General features: G+C 48.7%; 1 protein-coding gene across 1 annotated transcript in view; it reads left to right on the top strand.

Moving 5' to 3' along the window:
- Positions 1-12,509, top strand: part of LOC128853843 (hydrocephalus-inducing protein homolog) — a 33,190-nt gene extending 20,681 nt beyond the window's left edge. The window contains exons 10-18 of the mRNA XM_054081833.1: positions 988-1,106; positions 2,868-3,091; positions 4,760-4,827; positions 6,761-6,996; positions 7,374-7,471; positions 8,695-8,830; positions 9,233-9,397; positions 10,516-10,668; positions 12,267-12,509. Coding sequence (XP_053937808.1) covers positions 988-1,106; positions 2,868-3,091; positions 4,760-4,827; positions 6,761-6,996; positions 7,374-7,471; positions 8,695-8,830; positions 9,233-9,397; positions 10,516-10,668; positions 12,267-12,509 — 1,442 coding nt within the window. The remainder of the gene's footprint in view (positions 1-987; positions 1,107-2,867; positions 3,092-4,759; positions 4,828-6,760; positions 6,997-7,373; positions 7,472-8,694; positions 8,831-9,232; positions 9,398-10,515; positions 10,669-12,266) is intronic.
- Positions 12,510-15,104: the final 2,595 nt, after the last annotated feature.

Here is a 15,104-nt window from a genome sequence, read left to right on the forward strand (position 1 = left end):
GTAAAGGCTTGTGGGGATAGGACCAGGGGGAGCAGGTATAAACTGGAGAGGGGCAGATTTAGACTAGACATTAGGAAGAATTTCTTTACCATGAGAGTGGTGAGACACTGGATCAGGTTGCCAAGGGAAGTTGTGGCTGCCCCATCCCTGGAGGTGTTCAAGGCCAAATTGGATGGGGCGTTGGGCAGCCTGATTTAGTGGGATGTCCCTGCCCATGGCAGAGGGGTTGGAACTAGATGACCTTTAAGGTCTCTTCCAACCCAAACTATTCTATGATTCTAGGATGCGTGGCTACAAGTTTGGATCTCAGATCTCAGAACAGTCAATGCATGGGTTTGCCAACATTTGCTCTTGAGAAATATATAAGCTCAAAATGAACTTTCTTATTTATTCATGCAAATAAAATTGTGTCTCTTGTGTGCTGGAAGGAAGCACGCAGTGCAGGGCACAGACACTTAAAATTGATTTTTGGGTTTGTCTGCACACAGAACTGTATTGAGTTACAGTTTGTGAAACCCCTTTCTAAGCCACTTTTGCAGGGAGATGCTAAATCCAGAATGATAATTTGTCCCTTACCTTGTGACAGAGTTGACCTGCATTGTGTAAAAGTGTTTGTTGGTGTGGTCAGATGAGAATCACATTCAAAGCCAGTCATTAAACACAGGGAAGGGTGTCAGAAAGCAGAAGTGAAGACCCTCAGCAACAAGGTCCTGTGCTGTTGGGCCACCTACACCCCTCTTTATTTGAAAGGAAGGCAGCAATGCCTGAGTGTGACCGCTGCAGGATGTGCCAGGGCATTATTCCTACTGAGATTTAAATTCTCGTTCTACAGTACCTGAGGGAAGAGAAGGGTCCTGCATCTTCCCCTGGAGCATCTAGAGCTGGTCCATTCTGGCCTGGAGTTGGGGACTAGCATGGAGGCAGCTTGGAAAATCCAGGATAACAGAAGGAATTGTTGCACTGAAACAGAAGTCTCTCTCTCCCCAGGCCGTGAAACCAGGCTGCCCCTGCGCATCAAAGGGGAAGGCATAGGGCCCCAGCTCTGCTCTGACTTGGACCAGCTGGACATCGGGAAGGTCTCTGTTGAATCAGCGCAGACTTATGAGGTGAGCAGTAGGGGTTCACAGGGGCTAGGATGGATCCTGATGGCTCCCTGGACAGCTGGGAGCCCCATGGACCTGCAGGATTTCTGGCAACTCAGGCAGTTGTAAGCAGAGAACAGTGACGTAACAGTGAAGTCTGAGAGGTTTCACAGCATGTGGATGATTTTTTCTGGGTTCTGAAAGATGCGTATGTTGTTTGTGAAGCCCTGGTCCCTGCCTTTGGGCAACCTCCCTTTGAGGTCAGCTGGGAGGCTTCCTGGAAAAAAAACCTCTTTGACACACGAAAGCAACACTGCGTTAAAAAGACACTTCAGCTTTGGAACACCTCTGGCTCTAAAGAGAGCAAAGCATTTCAGGAAAGAAACTTTCTCCATATTTGCCTATTTCTCCACCCCCGCCTTGCCCTGGTGTTGAATCTTCTGCAAAAAAATAAGATGGAGCAATGGAAAGAGGTAGAAAATGGGGCAATACATCATGCCAGGTGCTTTTAAAAGCTTGACTGTGTCCGGGAAGGAGTTTTCACACATTAAGGTGTTTTCTTATCAAAATATTGTGCTCTGTGTGCATTTTTAATGCTGCTACTTTACTAATTCTCTCCATCAATTTATTCTTTTCATTACTTGAGAAAGTGTGAGTAAGTAGGTGATGCTATCAGTGCTGCACTAAGCAGCGAGACCGGAGCTAAACCTCAGCTCAGCATAGGATCCCTGAGTGCAATTTGTAACTAAGGTGTAAAAAATGTGAGAGGAGAGAGCAGTTTGCAATTCACTGTTGCAGAGAGGGAGTACAGGAATCTTTTCAACAGCAGCTTAAAGAAGCTTAAAGAATAAGGGACACCTCTCTACTTCTGTCTCAATTTTTCTGACAGATTTTGCAAGGACAAAAATTAGGCCACAGGAATCCAAAGCAGAGAGATCCACCAGTAGGAATGGCAGGGTTTCCCCCTGCAACAGCTGGCAGTGTTACAGCTCTGCTTTGGGTGGGTTTGTTGGTGCCTGGCAGCACGCAGGCAGGTGTAGGCATTTCTTGCCTGACATGAAAAGAGCTGAGTCTCAAACAACGCTGCGGGATTGTGTCACTTGTTCGAGGCAGCTGATCTCCCCAGCGTTTGACAAAACGGGCTTGGTTCTGAATTCATGGTTTATTCTCTTCATGGTAAATTCACAAGCAGTGGCTGTGAGTATTTAGAGAAAAGAAAATCTTTGGAGTAGATGGAGCAGCTCTGCACCTCCCACTCCTCCTTTCCTGATGTGTCTGTTTGAGCAAAGACTGAGAAACTGCCACACTGAAGGAAAAAGAAAAGGAACCTGATGTCCTGCAGCAGAGCCAGAGAGCGGCCCTGAGGTGTCTGCTATAGGCAGTGAACTCGTCAGCTGCAGTGGAAGCTGAATACGTTCTGCCCTTGGTAGGACCCGACTCATCTGCAGCAGAAGCTGCTGTGGATGAGTCGCTGGTGAGGTGGCAGCTGGCCTTTGGGGGCTCTTAGGGGCAGGGCTGCATCGATGAGCTAATGCTGGGCACGGCCTCTGCTCTGCAAGGCAAAGTGGACCCCTCCGTGTCAGTGTGATAAACCCAGCAGGATTCTGTTTGTGTGAAGTTATCACTGCTTTGCATGAAAACAACCCAAAGGCAAAACTTGTCCTGTTTGTATTTTCATTGGCTTCTTTCTTCTGTGGGTGTTAAGTGATTACTGAAACACAAATCGGCCTTCTGTAGAAAGGAAGATTCCTTATGTATTTCTATCTCGCTTTCTTGTTGCTGCAGATGATCCTGTTTAACAAAGGAGCCATTGATGCTTTCTTCAGCCTGGAGCCTCCAACTACAGCTCTGGGCTCCTGCTTCACCTTTCTCCCTCAGGAAGGTCTCATTTCACCAAACAGGCTCCAAATCATCAAGATCTCCTTCAGTTCCACCATCCTGGGGGAGTTCACAGAAGAGTTCAGATTCAATGTAAATGGATCCCCTGAGCCTGTGACTTTGACTATCAGGTGAGGAGGGATATAGGAACTTGATGGGCACATCTGTAGCCTTCCCTGGGCAGTCGTCACCCACCAACCTCATTTTATGGTGCAGCAGTGGTAAAAAAGGTGATATCTAAGGTCTTAGTGTGGGGTGGCTGGGATCAGAGCCAAGATGCAGCAATGGTTCCCTGTGAGGGGCAGTGACCGTGTCTCTGCTGCTCTCAGTGTACACTTTAACTCTGAAAGCCGTGGGTCCCTGTGGGAGACCCAAGCTTTGCCTTCATGGTTGAGCAGGGTGGCTCTGTGACTTTCCGGGACACTGTGCGCAGAGTTTGGCAGCAGCAGGTTCCTTCTGTGACCCTTTCTACGCCTGTGGGAAGACCCCAGGGCTTGCAGTGACTCTGCCCATGATGGAAAACAGTTTATCTCCTGGAGGCCACATGGAAAACATGTGGAGTTGCCCGCTGCCCAGCCTGGGCTCCCAGGAGCTGGAGTGACTCTTTTGAGGAGCTCACTTCCCTGTGGACACTGGCAGACAGGGTAATGGTATCAGCTCTGGGCAGTGATGGTCGGAGATGTCCCACCTGAACACACAGCAAGGCCAGCAGGGCCTGGGAGACGGCTGAGGGCTGGGCCAGCCTGGGACGTTTCTGCAGCCAGAAGCAGTGTTTTTAAAATCCTCTGTTAATAATCCGTACAAAATGAGCAGCAGCAGCCTCAGCTTCATCTCTCATGCTAATGTGTTGGGACAAGCTGTCCTCCCAGCACTGGTGCAGAAAGGGCTCCAGGTGCCTCCTTTCTGCAGCTGCAAAAGTGTTGATGAGGGGCTTTGGGGGCTCTGCAGCAAACGCTGTCACAAGGACTTGAGCATCACCCCCTGGGCTGGTGCCATTGCAAAAGATAACCCTCACCAAGTGAGGGGCAGAAGGGGGAAAAAGCCCTGAGGACAGGAGAGGCAAAGCTCCCTTCTCAGGACCCCAACAGCGTGTGAGCTTGTCTCAGCCAGTATAACCATGGGCTGGAGGATAACGTATCAGCAAGAAAGCTGATGCTGACTGCTCTGGGGCTGCCTGTGTCTGCTCAGCAGCCGGGCTCTTGGGCTGCGGCTGGTGGGAGGCACTAGATCAAAGCAGAAAAGAAATGAAGAGAGTCTGTGGTTAATTTTGCCAACTGGTAGGGGATATCAATAAAAAAAGAACGACAAGACTAATACTTTGCAAGGGGAGGAGGGAGATGTCTGTTGACAGACGATTGCATGGCCCAAGATCATCTGAGGAGGTGTTCCGTGTACTCCATGGAAACACCAGTTCCAGCTAAGAAATAGCAAAGCATGGACCCAGCAGCTGGGAAGGCTGGTTGCAGCGAATCCACTTCTCTGTGGCACCTCTGTGTCCATCACTTTACAGATGAGGAAAATGAGGCACGGAGCCATCATTTGTTCAGGGTCTTTTGTGGGGCCAGCAGCAAGCGGGGAGTGGGCCCTGCCTGACACGATGCCCTCAGCTGCATCAGCAGCTCTCAGTTGCACACGGCTTTGCCTGGGCTGCCTCCTGTCCACACAGATGCTGTGCTGAGCACAAGGGTGATGGGCTGGTTTGAAACCCACTGCCGTTCTGAGACCAGCTGTTACTGATCTGAGTTGTAATGCAAACTGAAAGCTTTGCACATCTCCAGTGTCTGTCTTTGTCCTCACAGGGGCTGTGTTACCGGACCACTTGTTCATTTTGATGTGCCTTCTCTCTCCTTTGGTGATGTCTCCTTTGGTGAGTCTGCCCCGCACTTGAACTTTGAATCAAGATGTCCGTTCATGGTCAACATTGAGCACTGTAGCATGAGAGCGTCCCTCACTTGTGTTCCTCTGCAGCAGCCTTTGGTGTGTAAAACCAGGGCTGCTGGTTGTTTAGGTGGTATTTGACCACCATGAGATCAAATGAGACCAAAGGAATAGGAAGTCAGCGTGTCCTGGTGTCCCTCATAGTCAGTCCAGTCCCAACCTCCCAGTCCTTGCAGAAGAATGTCTGTGAAAGTCTGTGTCCTAGGAAGGCCCAGGGGATGGGACTGTAGGAGAAGGGAGTTTATGCCACCTGTAGCTCGCCTGGGTGAATGTTCCTGTTGCAAGGCAAGGCCACCATTTCCCACCTGACCTTTAGTGTCAGATGTTAATTAGTGCTGTGAGGGCACCTCGTTATCACCTTACCAGCGAATGTGCCCAAAGGATAGCTCTGCATCAGGCACTGATGTCCTTGGAGAGGTGGGCTCCTTTCCTGCTGAGAGGCCAACTCTGCTGGTGTCAACAACTGGTGACTGAGCTTCCAGAGCACCTGCACTGAAATGCAGATTCTGGTTCTGCATCACAGTCTCACAAAAGGCTCATTTTTAGTGAGATGATCTCCAGTTTAAGTGTGAAATCAGTTGTGGACTGGTTGAAGGGCTATTATCGTTCTGCATTCAGGGTGCCTCTGTGTTTTCATTTTGTTCATGGACCCTTTCACACAACTCTCTGCCTTTCCTGAGCCACTTTCTCCCTTTTCTACATCCTTCCTCTGCCACTTCTTTGTTTCTTTACAAACAAATAAAAGAAGAAACGCACCAGGCAGAAATATGGTTGTGTAATAGGAGATTAGTGCTACTTAGTGTGATCTCATTAACTTGGCCTTTTCAGCTGAAGGCAGCCGTCAGCTCTGCTGAAAACTGCTGTGTTGTGTGCAAAGACTTTGGTCCCGTTTGGGGCTGCGAGGTCTGTGTCTGTCCTTTTTGTGCCTACGGCCTCCCTGCTGGAGTTACTGCTGGAGTCACGGCTGGAGGCAGGCAGTGGTCACTGTCGATGGAATGGATGAGCTACCTGCAGTGTCTGCAGCCGGTTTCCCTCCCCACCTGCGTTACAGCAGTGTTCAGTGAGCAGCCGTGGGAGATGTCTCCTTCTCACAGGGATGCCAGCCAGGCTGTGGGCTGGTGTCCTGTCTCTGCAGAGCATCCCCACCTGGTGTGGCTGTGTCTCTGGTGCCTTATGGAAACCTGGTATCAAAGGTCAAGTGATGCAAACCTTTGTGGGCAGTAACCAAAGCCAGTGCGCAGCATGGATGCAATGTCTCCATTTGCTAGCTCAGGAGAGAGATAACATTTGTTAGCTGACAGTTCCTGCTAATTCCAAAGGCAGCACCAACCTTGCCTCCTGTGGAGTGGGCTGCAAGTTGTCTCGTGCTCAGCCTGGTTGACCCCAAACCAGGAGATCCCTTAAGGATCCTGCCTAGAGAAAGTGCGTTGGAGTGCTTTGCATCATGCTGTAGCTCCCAATTTCATCCATCCTTTATCTTCCTGTAGCTTCTCCTCGGTGCCAATACTCTACTTGTTCTTGGAGTTAACAGGGAATTTTATGAATTGAATGTTCAGAATAAGTGGTCTGTCTGGATGCGTGCTTATAAGTGAAAATCACTTGGTGCTGTTTTGGGGACATGTGAGAGAGCTCCTCAGTTAGAGAGAAAAACTCCTTGTGTTCCACATTGCTAAGAGTGGGCATTGCCAAAGAAGCAATTTCTGATCAGCAGAAAAGGGAAGGATTAATTCCTTGTTCAGCTTCTCAAGTTAGCTGTAATTGGGATTGAAAAGAGCTGAAGTCCAAGCACAGTCTTATCATAACAGGGTATTCACACTGTGGGTTGATTGGTGCATAAGTTCTTACTTGGGTTGTTTTCCTAGGCTTTCCTAGCACATTGTCCTGTCGCCTCATTAACACCTCCTCGGTGCTCAGGACCTTCAACCTTTACATTCCTGACGATGGCTCAGGAGAGCCCAGTGTCACCATTTCTGATCTGATGTTGGACAACACCCTCCCATCTCGAAGAAGGAGAAGTCGAAGACAGGTCAGGCCGACTGAATTTACCATCACTCCTTGCAGAGGGATCATCCAGCCCCAGGGATTCCAGGATATCCAGGTATGGGAACAGTCTGGCCTTCAGCAGGTGGAGCTGAAACTTTGCTCATGTACAAGAGGGTTTTAGTGCTGCTAGCATACACAAGTAAGATATACGCACTATTGTGAGGCATTTCTTGTCTGGGTTACTCTGGGGAATTTCTGAAGGAGCACTTCTTTGCTCACACGTGCCCTGATAACTGCATGGCATAGTCAACAAAGCAGATATTGTCACAAGACTTTCATTACTCCCAGAGACTGTCCTCTACATGTGGGCCAGCAGAAGGATTAGGGTAAAACCTTCCCTTTCCTTACTGTGGGAGGAGAACCAGAGGACACCATGCATGGCCAATGGCTTTTGGGAGCGATGAAGTATTTCATGATCTTCTCTTCCACCAGATCACCCTGTGTTCCAACACTGTGAAGAAATACCGTCTGGCACTGGTGGTGGACGTGGAGGGTGTTGGCAAGGTGTCTTCATTGCTCCTCAGAGCCAGGTATCAGCACTGTCCCTGCAGTTCATTTTCTCTCCTCATGCATCCACCACCAGCACACTGCCTTGCTCACGGTTTGCTAGCCCCATCTCCAAAGAAGAAGTGCTGCCAAACGAGCCAGCTCTGCCCAGCCAGATAGGAGAACAGCAGCGCTTTGAAAGCGGCCCACGTTGCAAAGCACCTGGGCTCAGTAGACAGGCTTGGCCCCGAGCCTTTCTCTAAAGGGAACAGTACTTATGTTCATTATTGGCCTGGTTTTCGATGCTTGAGGTATAACAAGTTTCCAAAGGGCTACCTCTCCTCCTTCCTGCAAGTGCTGCACTTGGGCTGGGTTGCAACCAAAATGCAAAACTTGTTTGGTATGCAGGGAGCCTGCTGAAAGCTGGTGTCTGGTTCAGTCAACAAAGGTGTGTGCAAGGGGGAAGGGGCTTGTGGCTGGTCTGGTGGGGGAAAAATAAAGGTACCATTTCACAAAGGGCAGAACAGTTTGGGTTGAGGTCAGGTTTCTTCCCTCTGGTTCCTTTGGACATTCTCAGACCCAAGCAAAACGTTGTTCTGGCTGCAGCCAGTTCAATCGTGTTGCGCTGCAGTGGATGTGAGTTTAATAGTAATAGGGTTGAGTTTCCCCTCGTCCAGGCAGAGCTGTTCAGTCAGTGTCTGGGCTGCAGTCTGGTAAAAGAAGTGCAGATGGGAACCGAAAGGTATGGATTTGTGGGGATGGAACTGGGAGAGGGCAATCACCCACTGCGTAAGGCAGATGTTGACTTGCGTCTCTATTACTGGGACACGTGGCTGAGTTTTCAGGCAGGGCAAGAGCGCTATGGGAGAGAAGGGAATCTCTCAATTTTTATTGAGATACTGGAGTGCTGTGGTCTGTGAGCCTTGACAAGCACTGGGCTTTGTTGGGAAGGCTCCCCCAGAGCTTGCATCTTGCTGGGACTATTGGGAGGGTCCTCGCAAGCCTCCTGCAGTGAAGGTGCCCATCAGACAGCTCTGGCACAGGGCATCATGCTCTGCCTGGGCACCTGGCAGCCTCTGTCATGCTGAGTCTCAGGGTTTGCCCCTCCTTTACAAGAGGTTATTCGGTAAGAAGAAGTTAAAGGTGGTTTATTGCTCTAGGGGTATTTAATGTCTATTTGGGAGTGACAAACATGTTATGCTCCATTTCACACTATTTGGAGAGTAAACAAACTCTGTGTTCTATGTCTGGTCATCTCTCTGCCTAGGTGTGTCATTCCTCAGCTGCGAGTGCTCAACCCTGTTGTGACGTTTGAAAATTGCTTCCTGAAAGTCCCCTGTCAGCAGACGCTGACCATTGTGAATGACAGCAATCTTCCAGGCTGCTATAGGGTTCTTCCTCAGGTTTGTCATTGCATCCGCCTCCTGCCCGCAAATGTTATTGAAGGGTTTATGAGAGAAAATAAAAGGCTTCTGGGTAAGACCTTGGTGATCATATTCAGGTTGGTTCCTGAGTTCATATTCCTATCTGAATATAAACTCTTTGGGAAGCAGGTTTTCTTCTAATCTCTGGGATTCTTTCATGCACAAGAGCTTAGAGGGTTGTACAAAGCTGCTGCAAGGAGGCTGCCTGCACAGGAGTGGGTGTTTGTGGATGCAGCAGCTTTCGGACCCCCCTCAGAGTGCTACGTCCATGCTGGTCTTACATCCGGCTTTGTGACCTTTTGCTTTGTCCTGGGGCTTTTTAAAACATGTTAGATGTCAAGAAGTTTCCTCTGAAGTTGGGTTTGATTCTGTCCCTTATAGGAACACAAGGACGCTGCTGCTGTGCAGTACTCCAGCCCTGTGCCATGTGGGATTATCCAGCCTTGCAGCTCAGTGGAGGTCCCATTTACGCTGGAAGCCCAGGTGACGGGAGAGCAGGACTCTGTTGCTCGTGTTGCGGCATTTGGGATGGAAGAATTCCCACTGGTGAGTGCTAGGGGAGAAATGTGCCATTGTGCGACTCGTGCTGGGCGCGGGGACACTAAAGTTACAGGGATTCTTCCTGGGAAAACAAGGACTTGTTAGCACACGGCTGTGGAAAATGACAGCAGGGATTCACAGCATGAGTAACAGCCTAGAGAAGAGGAATGATGGCATCTTCTTTGGTGTCTGACACAGTGTTTAATGATGGATTTGTGGTAAGGGATAACAAGCCCAGTCTGAAACCCATCACAGTCCCTGGATCTCACACTCTGCTGCATTCTTGGATGAGCAACTGCTGCTTCACTGGGACTTTGGTTCAGGAGGACACAGGGACATGCTGTGTCAGGAACTATGCTGACAGTCAGGCCCATCATGTCTGAGAAATAACCATTCTACCTCTCTGCCAAAAGCCCAAGTCTTTTTTGTACCTCCTGCACTGGTGGCAGAATGTACTTACATGGATCCCATTGTGCAATTCTGATCTCAGGGGAATCACTGCAATGCATTACGAGAACGCAAAACATAAGCTTGGTTTTGTTCTCTTAGGTTATGCTGTCTGGTATTGATGCGAGGTCTTTATAGAATTGGGTGAAGTCTCACATGGATCTTTCCTCCGGGCTGTGAAGGGTTCCTCTGCGAGTCTGTTCCCTGGTGTTTTCTTTTCTGGTGACTGCGTGCCAGCTTCCATTTGGTGTGTGCCATCTCCTACATTGAGGGGCTGCTGGTGGCCGGGCAGCCTCGTGTGCCACAGGCAGGGGGTTTGGCAGCTGTTCGCTATCGGAATAAGCGGTCACCCACACTACGGCTGCTTGCTGGGACAGATGTTCTTCATCCAGAAGAGCAGGCACAGGGGAGAGGAAGGAAAGCTAATGCATGGAGGAGCTGTGAAAAAGCAAGCATGGGAAACTGGGTTTCTTCATCTGTTGGTAATAGGAATCTGTGGCTTTCAGATGGGATTGCTTCGAGTTCTACGCTAGCTCCAGGCCTTTTGTTTCATCTTAAAACACTGAAATCCTCAAACAGCAGTAATTATCCTTGGTCTAGGAGTACCCTTAGAGCTGTCTGACCTTTTTAAACTTTCCCTGTTCTTTTTGATCTTTCCTACCGGCTTCCTGGAGTAGGAAATCCATTTGGTGAGCATTGCAGAAGGACCAGTTGTCTATGTCCGGCCAAGTAAAATAAATTTCGGCAGTATCCAAGTCCTACAAGACGCTTCCCGGACTCTCCGCCTCTGCAATCAAACCATCATCCCTGCGTCCTTCACGGCACAGATGGTAAGTCTCCATGGGGCTATTTTCCCACAAAAATGGCTGATCCATAGCAGCCTGTGATTTGATTTTTGTATACAAAATGTAGATCTGTGACCCTCGGCACAAGTGTGTCATCCTGTACTCGTCCACTGCATCCTGTGTCTGTCTGAGGTACTTTTCCTTCTCAGATTGCTCTCCCAGCTGCCAGGCTGCCCTGTTAGAGCATCCCCTGGATCCAGCAAGGGGAGGCTTGGCCTTCTTCCTGGGTAGAAAAGACTGGAGCAGTAGGTCAAGACGAAGGAGCTGTTGCAGCTTAGCCAGAGGACTGATGTGACTTCCTGGAAAAGCTGGCTGTTTCTCCTTCTTGCTGCCACTGCCATCTTCTTTTCCTGTTTCCCGAAGTGCCTGATTATTGCCACATTGACCAGTGTAAAAGCTTTGTATGTATTAATGGAAGTTTTTGATCCAAGAAATTTCTTGTCCCTGGGACACAGCCTGGATCAGTGTAGGCAGAAGCTGACCTAGAAACCTGAGTGAAACTGGCCCAGCAGAGCTTGTTGGTCCTGGCAGGTCTCCTCTTTGGTGCTGCCCCTGGACCCACTCCAAGTGCTAACAGATGCAATGAGGACTCCATGCTCCTCTGGAGTGGGCTGTTGGCCTGGCAGGGCATGGTGGGTCTCTGCTGGGTCACCCTGAGAAATTCAAAGTCTGGCTCCCTCGAGACAGCCTATCATGACTCCTCAGTAACAGTTTCTTGGGTACAATGTACTGCCGTGCTTGTTGCCAGGCTGTGACCGATGGACTTTGGCAGAAGGCACACTTGCAGATTCACCTCTGGAGCAGAAATGTCAGGTTTCCTTTACAAGCGAGCTGCCCTGTGTCAGCACGACCAGAGGAAGAGATGCACACGAATGTCAATGAAAACCTGACCGCCACCAGCTGGGTGTGAATGTGTTGTCTGGGTGGCCCTCAGCTGGTGGCAACGCAGTGGGTGCTGCTGAGGCTCACGATCAGCTACGCACAGGATGCAGGGAGAGCAACAGAGGGCTGGTGGGATCCTGTGTTGTCAGTGAGGCCCCAGTGTTCACCCTGTGCCAATGCTCCTCCATCCCATTCTCATCTTGCTTTTTTAAGACTTTCTTCTGCAGCTCTAGAGGAGAAATTAAATGAAGCTGGGTTTATAAATTCCGCCAGTGCCTGGAATCATTTTGATGCCTTTGGCATTCTCCATGCTGAGATGCAGGCATGCAGACCTGACCTGCTCTCCATGCAGGGCACAGTCAACCGAAGGAGTTATTGTAGCTGGGGCACCCACACATGCTGCTGGGACCCTGAAAGCACATCAAATTCTTGCTTCCCTGCCCTCAAGCTTGTCTTATCCTCGCCATCCTAGCCTTCTCCTGAAGATGACCAAGTAAATGAGGTATCTCTGTTAACGGAGGGTAAAATACAGGCTGTATAATTTCCCCCATAGTTGCTGTTTCCAGAGAGTGTAGCTCAGATTTAGGAAAAGTAACCTGCTGATTTTTACCTCATATTTTTAGTCCTTCCTTTTCCTGCACCCCATAAGAGACCAGGGTCTGTGTTTTCCCTCCTCAATTAGTGTCTGGCTTGTCTTTCAGGCTGGTAAACACTCACGCTGGAGGATTGAACCCAGTCAAGGAGTGATTCCCCCCAACACCGAGGTGGCTCTGGCTGTTATAGCAAACTTGGATGGCATCAAGAAATTCAAGGATGAGGTGAAGGTGTTCATAGGGAACAGCCGGAGCTACATCATCCCGGTCCAGGCTGTTGGCGTCGGCACCACGACTATTATCAACAAACCTATTGCTCCAGAGGTCAACTTGGGGCCCCACTTCAGGTAGAGTGTGTCTGAGCTCCTGCTCCTCCTGTGGGTTGAGCAAGGAGGAATTTTGCTGTAGTCCTTCAGCCTCGCTCTTCAGTGTTCCATGTCCTGGCTCCGTTTCACCAAAGCCACAGGAATTCCTTCAGAAACATTGAATGGCCATGTGAAAGTTGGTAGATATCCTCAAAAGGCACCAAAACGGAAAGCCGTTGCTAAATCATCTCTCAATTGCCCGTAGTTAGAATACATTTATTTCAGTCAGAAAGGCAAAAACACGTCCCACGTCCCTATCCAAGCAGGAGAATCCATGTAAGCAGTTTAACAGGTTTTACAGTGATTAACAAATGTACTTTGGTGACTAAAACGGGGATTTAGGCTAAATTCAGATCTGTAAGGCCCGGAAAGCTGGATCTATACTGTCGACACTCAGTCACTTGCAGTTCTGTCCATAGAACCTAACTCTGGAAGCACTTTAAGCTTTTTATCTGTGCAGTCTGTATCTCAATATGGTTTGAAAATTCATGCCTAAAGTCTGCTGATGAACAAGAGAAGCAACTCTTGTTACAGCTCAAAGATAACAGGCAGCACTTAATTTCTCTCTCTTGGAACCTGCATGGACGCATTCTTCTGCTGTTCTCAGAAGTCATATTGCAGATGTGACCGATTTCCGCAAAGTGTGGCAGCAACAGTCACCTTCATAATAAAAAGTAGAAGTGAGACAAGCTTGCTTTCTGGTTAGGGGAAAGACTGAACATGTGGGTTCAAACTGAGGTTCAATCTCAAAAGACTCAAACCCAGATTCCTTACTTCCTGCAAGTGTGCTCTGCCTGCTGTGCAGTACAACAGTCTGGGTTACCATCCCTTCTAATTGTCATTCCAAACTAAAGCTATTAGATCAGAAAGAGGGTGTGTGCTTGTGTGGAGGGAAGCAGCTTGGGGGTGTCATACAAGCAAAACACTATCTCACTCCATTGCCAGCTTAAGATGAGGGTATTCAGCTTGAGAAGGGAACTCAGGGAGGGTCTTTTCTGATCACCAGGTTAATACGCAAGTATCGCCGTTTAGCCCTGGCCCGGCCCAATTTGGCAGCTAAAACCAAGCAGCTGGGCTCCCAGTTCCCTCCTCTCGTGCTGCCAGGGAAAGGGGAAAGGGAAAAGAGCAGAAAGGACTTGCCAGCTGGAAATTCAAACTAATAATAATAATACATACAAATATATGAGCCTGTGCCCCCATCCCACCCCCTGATGCCTATCCATCACCACAAATGCTGCAGAGCAGGTATGGAGAAGAGTCAGAGGCAGGAAGGAGATGGACTCTCGAACAGGATTCAGGAGTGCATAGATCCAGGATCAGAGGTAGACAGACGAGGTCCTCACTGGACATTGGCCACCAAAAGAAGAGCGACTGACCCTCATATTAGATAAACATGTATCAAATTCAAAAATGTTGGTTCCAATTACTTTTTTAATTGCATTTTAAAGTCTTAGTCACACATTTAAAGATATTGCTATTCACAAAATTAAATCGGACAGCTCAGAAATTGAAAGTAAGGCAAATATCTGGGTTTTATCTTCTTGGCATTACATATCAAAGTCTACATAACATTAAAGTTTTTTTCCTACTTGCCTCAAAAATTGAACGACTTATACCAAGAAGTGTCACATTTCACCTTTTTTAACAACTAACATCCTTCTCTTCCAGATAAGCTGACGACGTTGGAAGGCACCTATGATACAGGAAAACTTCCCAGAAGTTCTTGAACTTTTCCTGTTCAGTTTGTATCAATGTTTATAAATGCCTCCAAAAAGCCACAGTCATACAACCCATACTCAGTCTACATGGTACCATACTGGATAACAATTGTCCCCTTCAAAAAGAAAAATAAAATTAGAACCTGACCGATTCCCCCATGCACACACAAAGAACAAATCTTTTGGATTAGAAAACAAGAAAAAAAGTCATTTAAATTCTTATATATTTAAATATAAGAATATAAATTCTTAAGTATTTCAATTATCAGGTTTCCTTTAGCTGCTTTGTGTTCCCCCCTAAAGAAACTGACATTACTGGGAGCGGAGGAATCAACTTTCCCAGTGCAGATCTGCAAATACCTTCACACTGTCCTAACTGGAGCGGATCTCAGCTCTCGCCTCCCAGCCAGGGACACAGAGGGCTCATTGCTGCTGCCCATACACAGATGATGAGCAGCACTTCTGTACCCTTAGTGCTGAGGTGTCTTCTCCATGGGTCTGCCAGATAATGGAGCTGTCATGGGAGAGCTGTGCCCTTCTGAAGGGCAGCCCAAAACACAGAAGGACTCTGCAGGCAAAGAATCAAACGTCACAAATGCCGTGTGTCCCAAATGGAGAATCTGGTCATTTGCATTGCCCTGAACCTGCTGATTAGGAGAGGGATTGGTCTCTACTCCCATGGCTACACCTGCATGGCAGGACCCGCGGGACTGATCTCTGAACTGCAGCTTAACCCAAACCCAATCCCAGAAGGTCCAGTGGTAAGAACCAGGTGAGCGAAAACAGGAGAGGGAAGAGGGAGACATGCACAGTGTTGCTGCAGACGGAGCCAGCAGAGACACAGGGAGACAGGGCTTTGGTGA

Source organism: Cuculus canorus, chromosome 16 (genome assembly GCF_017976375.1).
Source record: "Cuculus canorus isolate bCucCan1 chromosome 16, bCucCan1.pri, whole genome shotgun sequence".
Classification (NCBI taxonomy): Eukaryota; Metazoa; Chordata; class Aves; order Cuculiformes; family Cuculidae; genus Cuculus; species Cuculus canorus.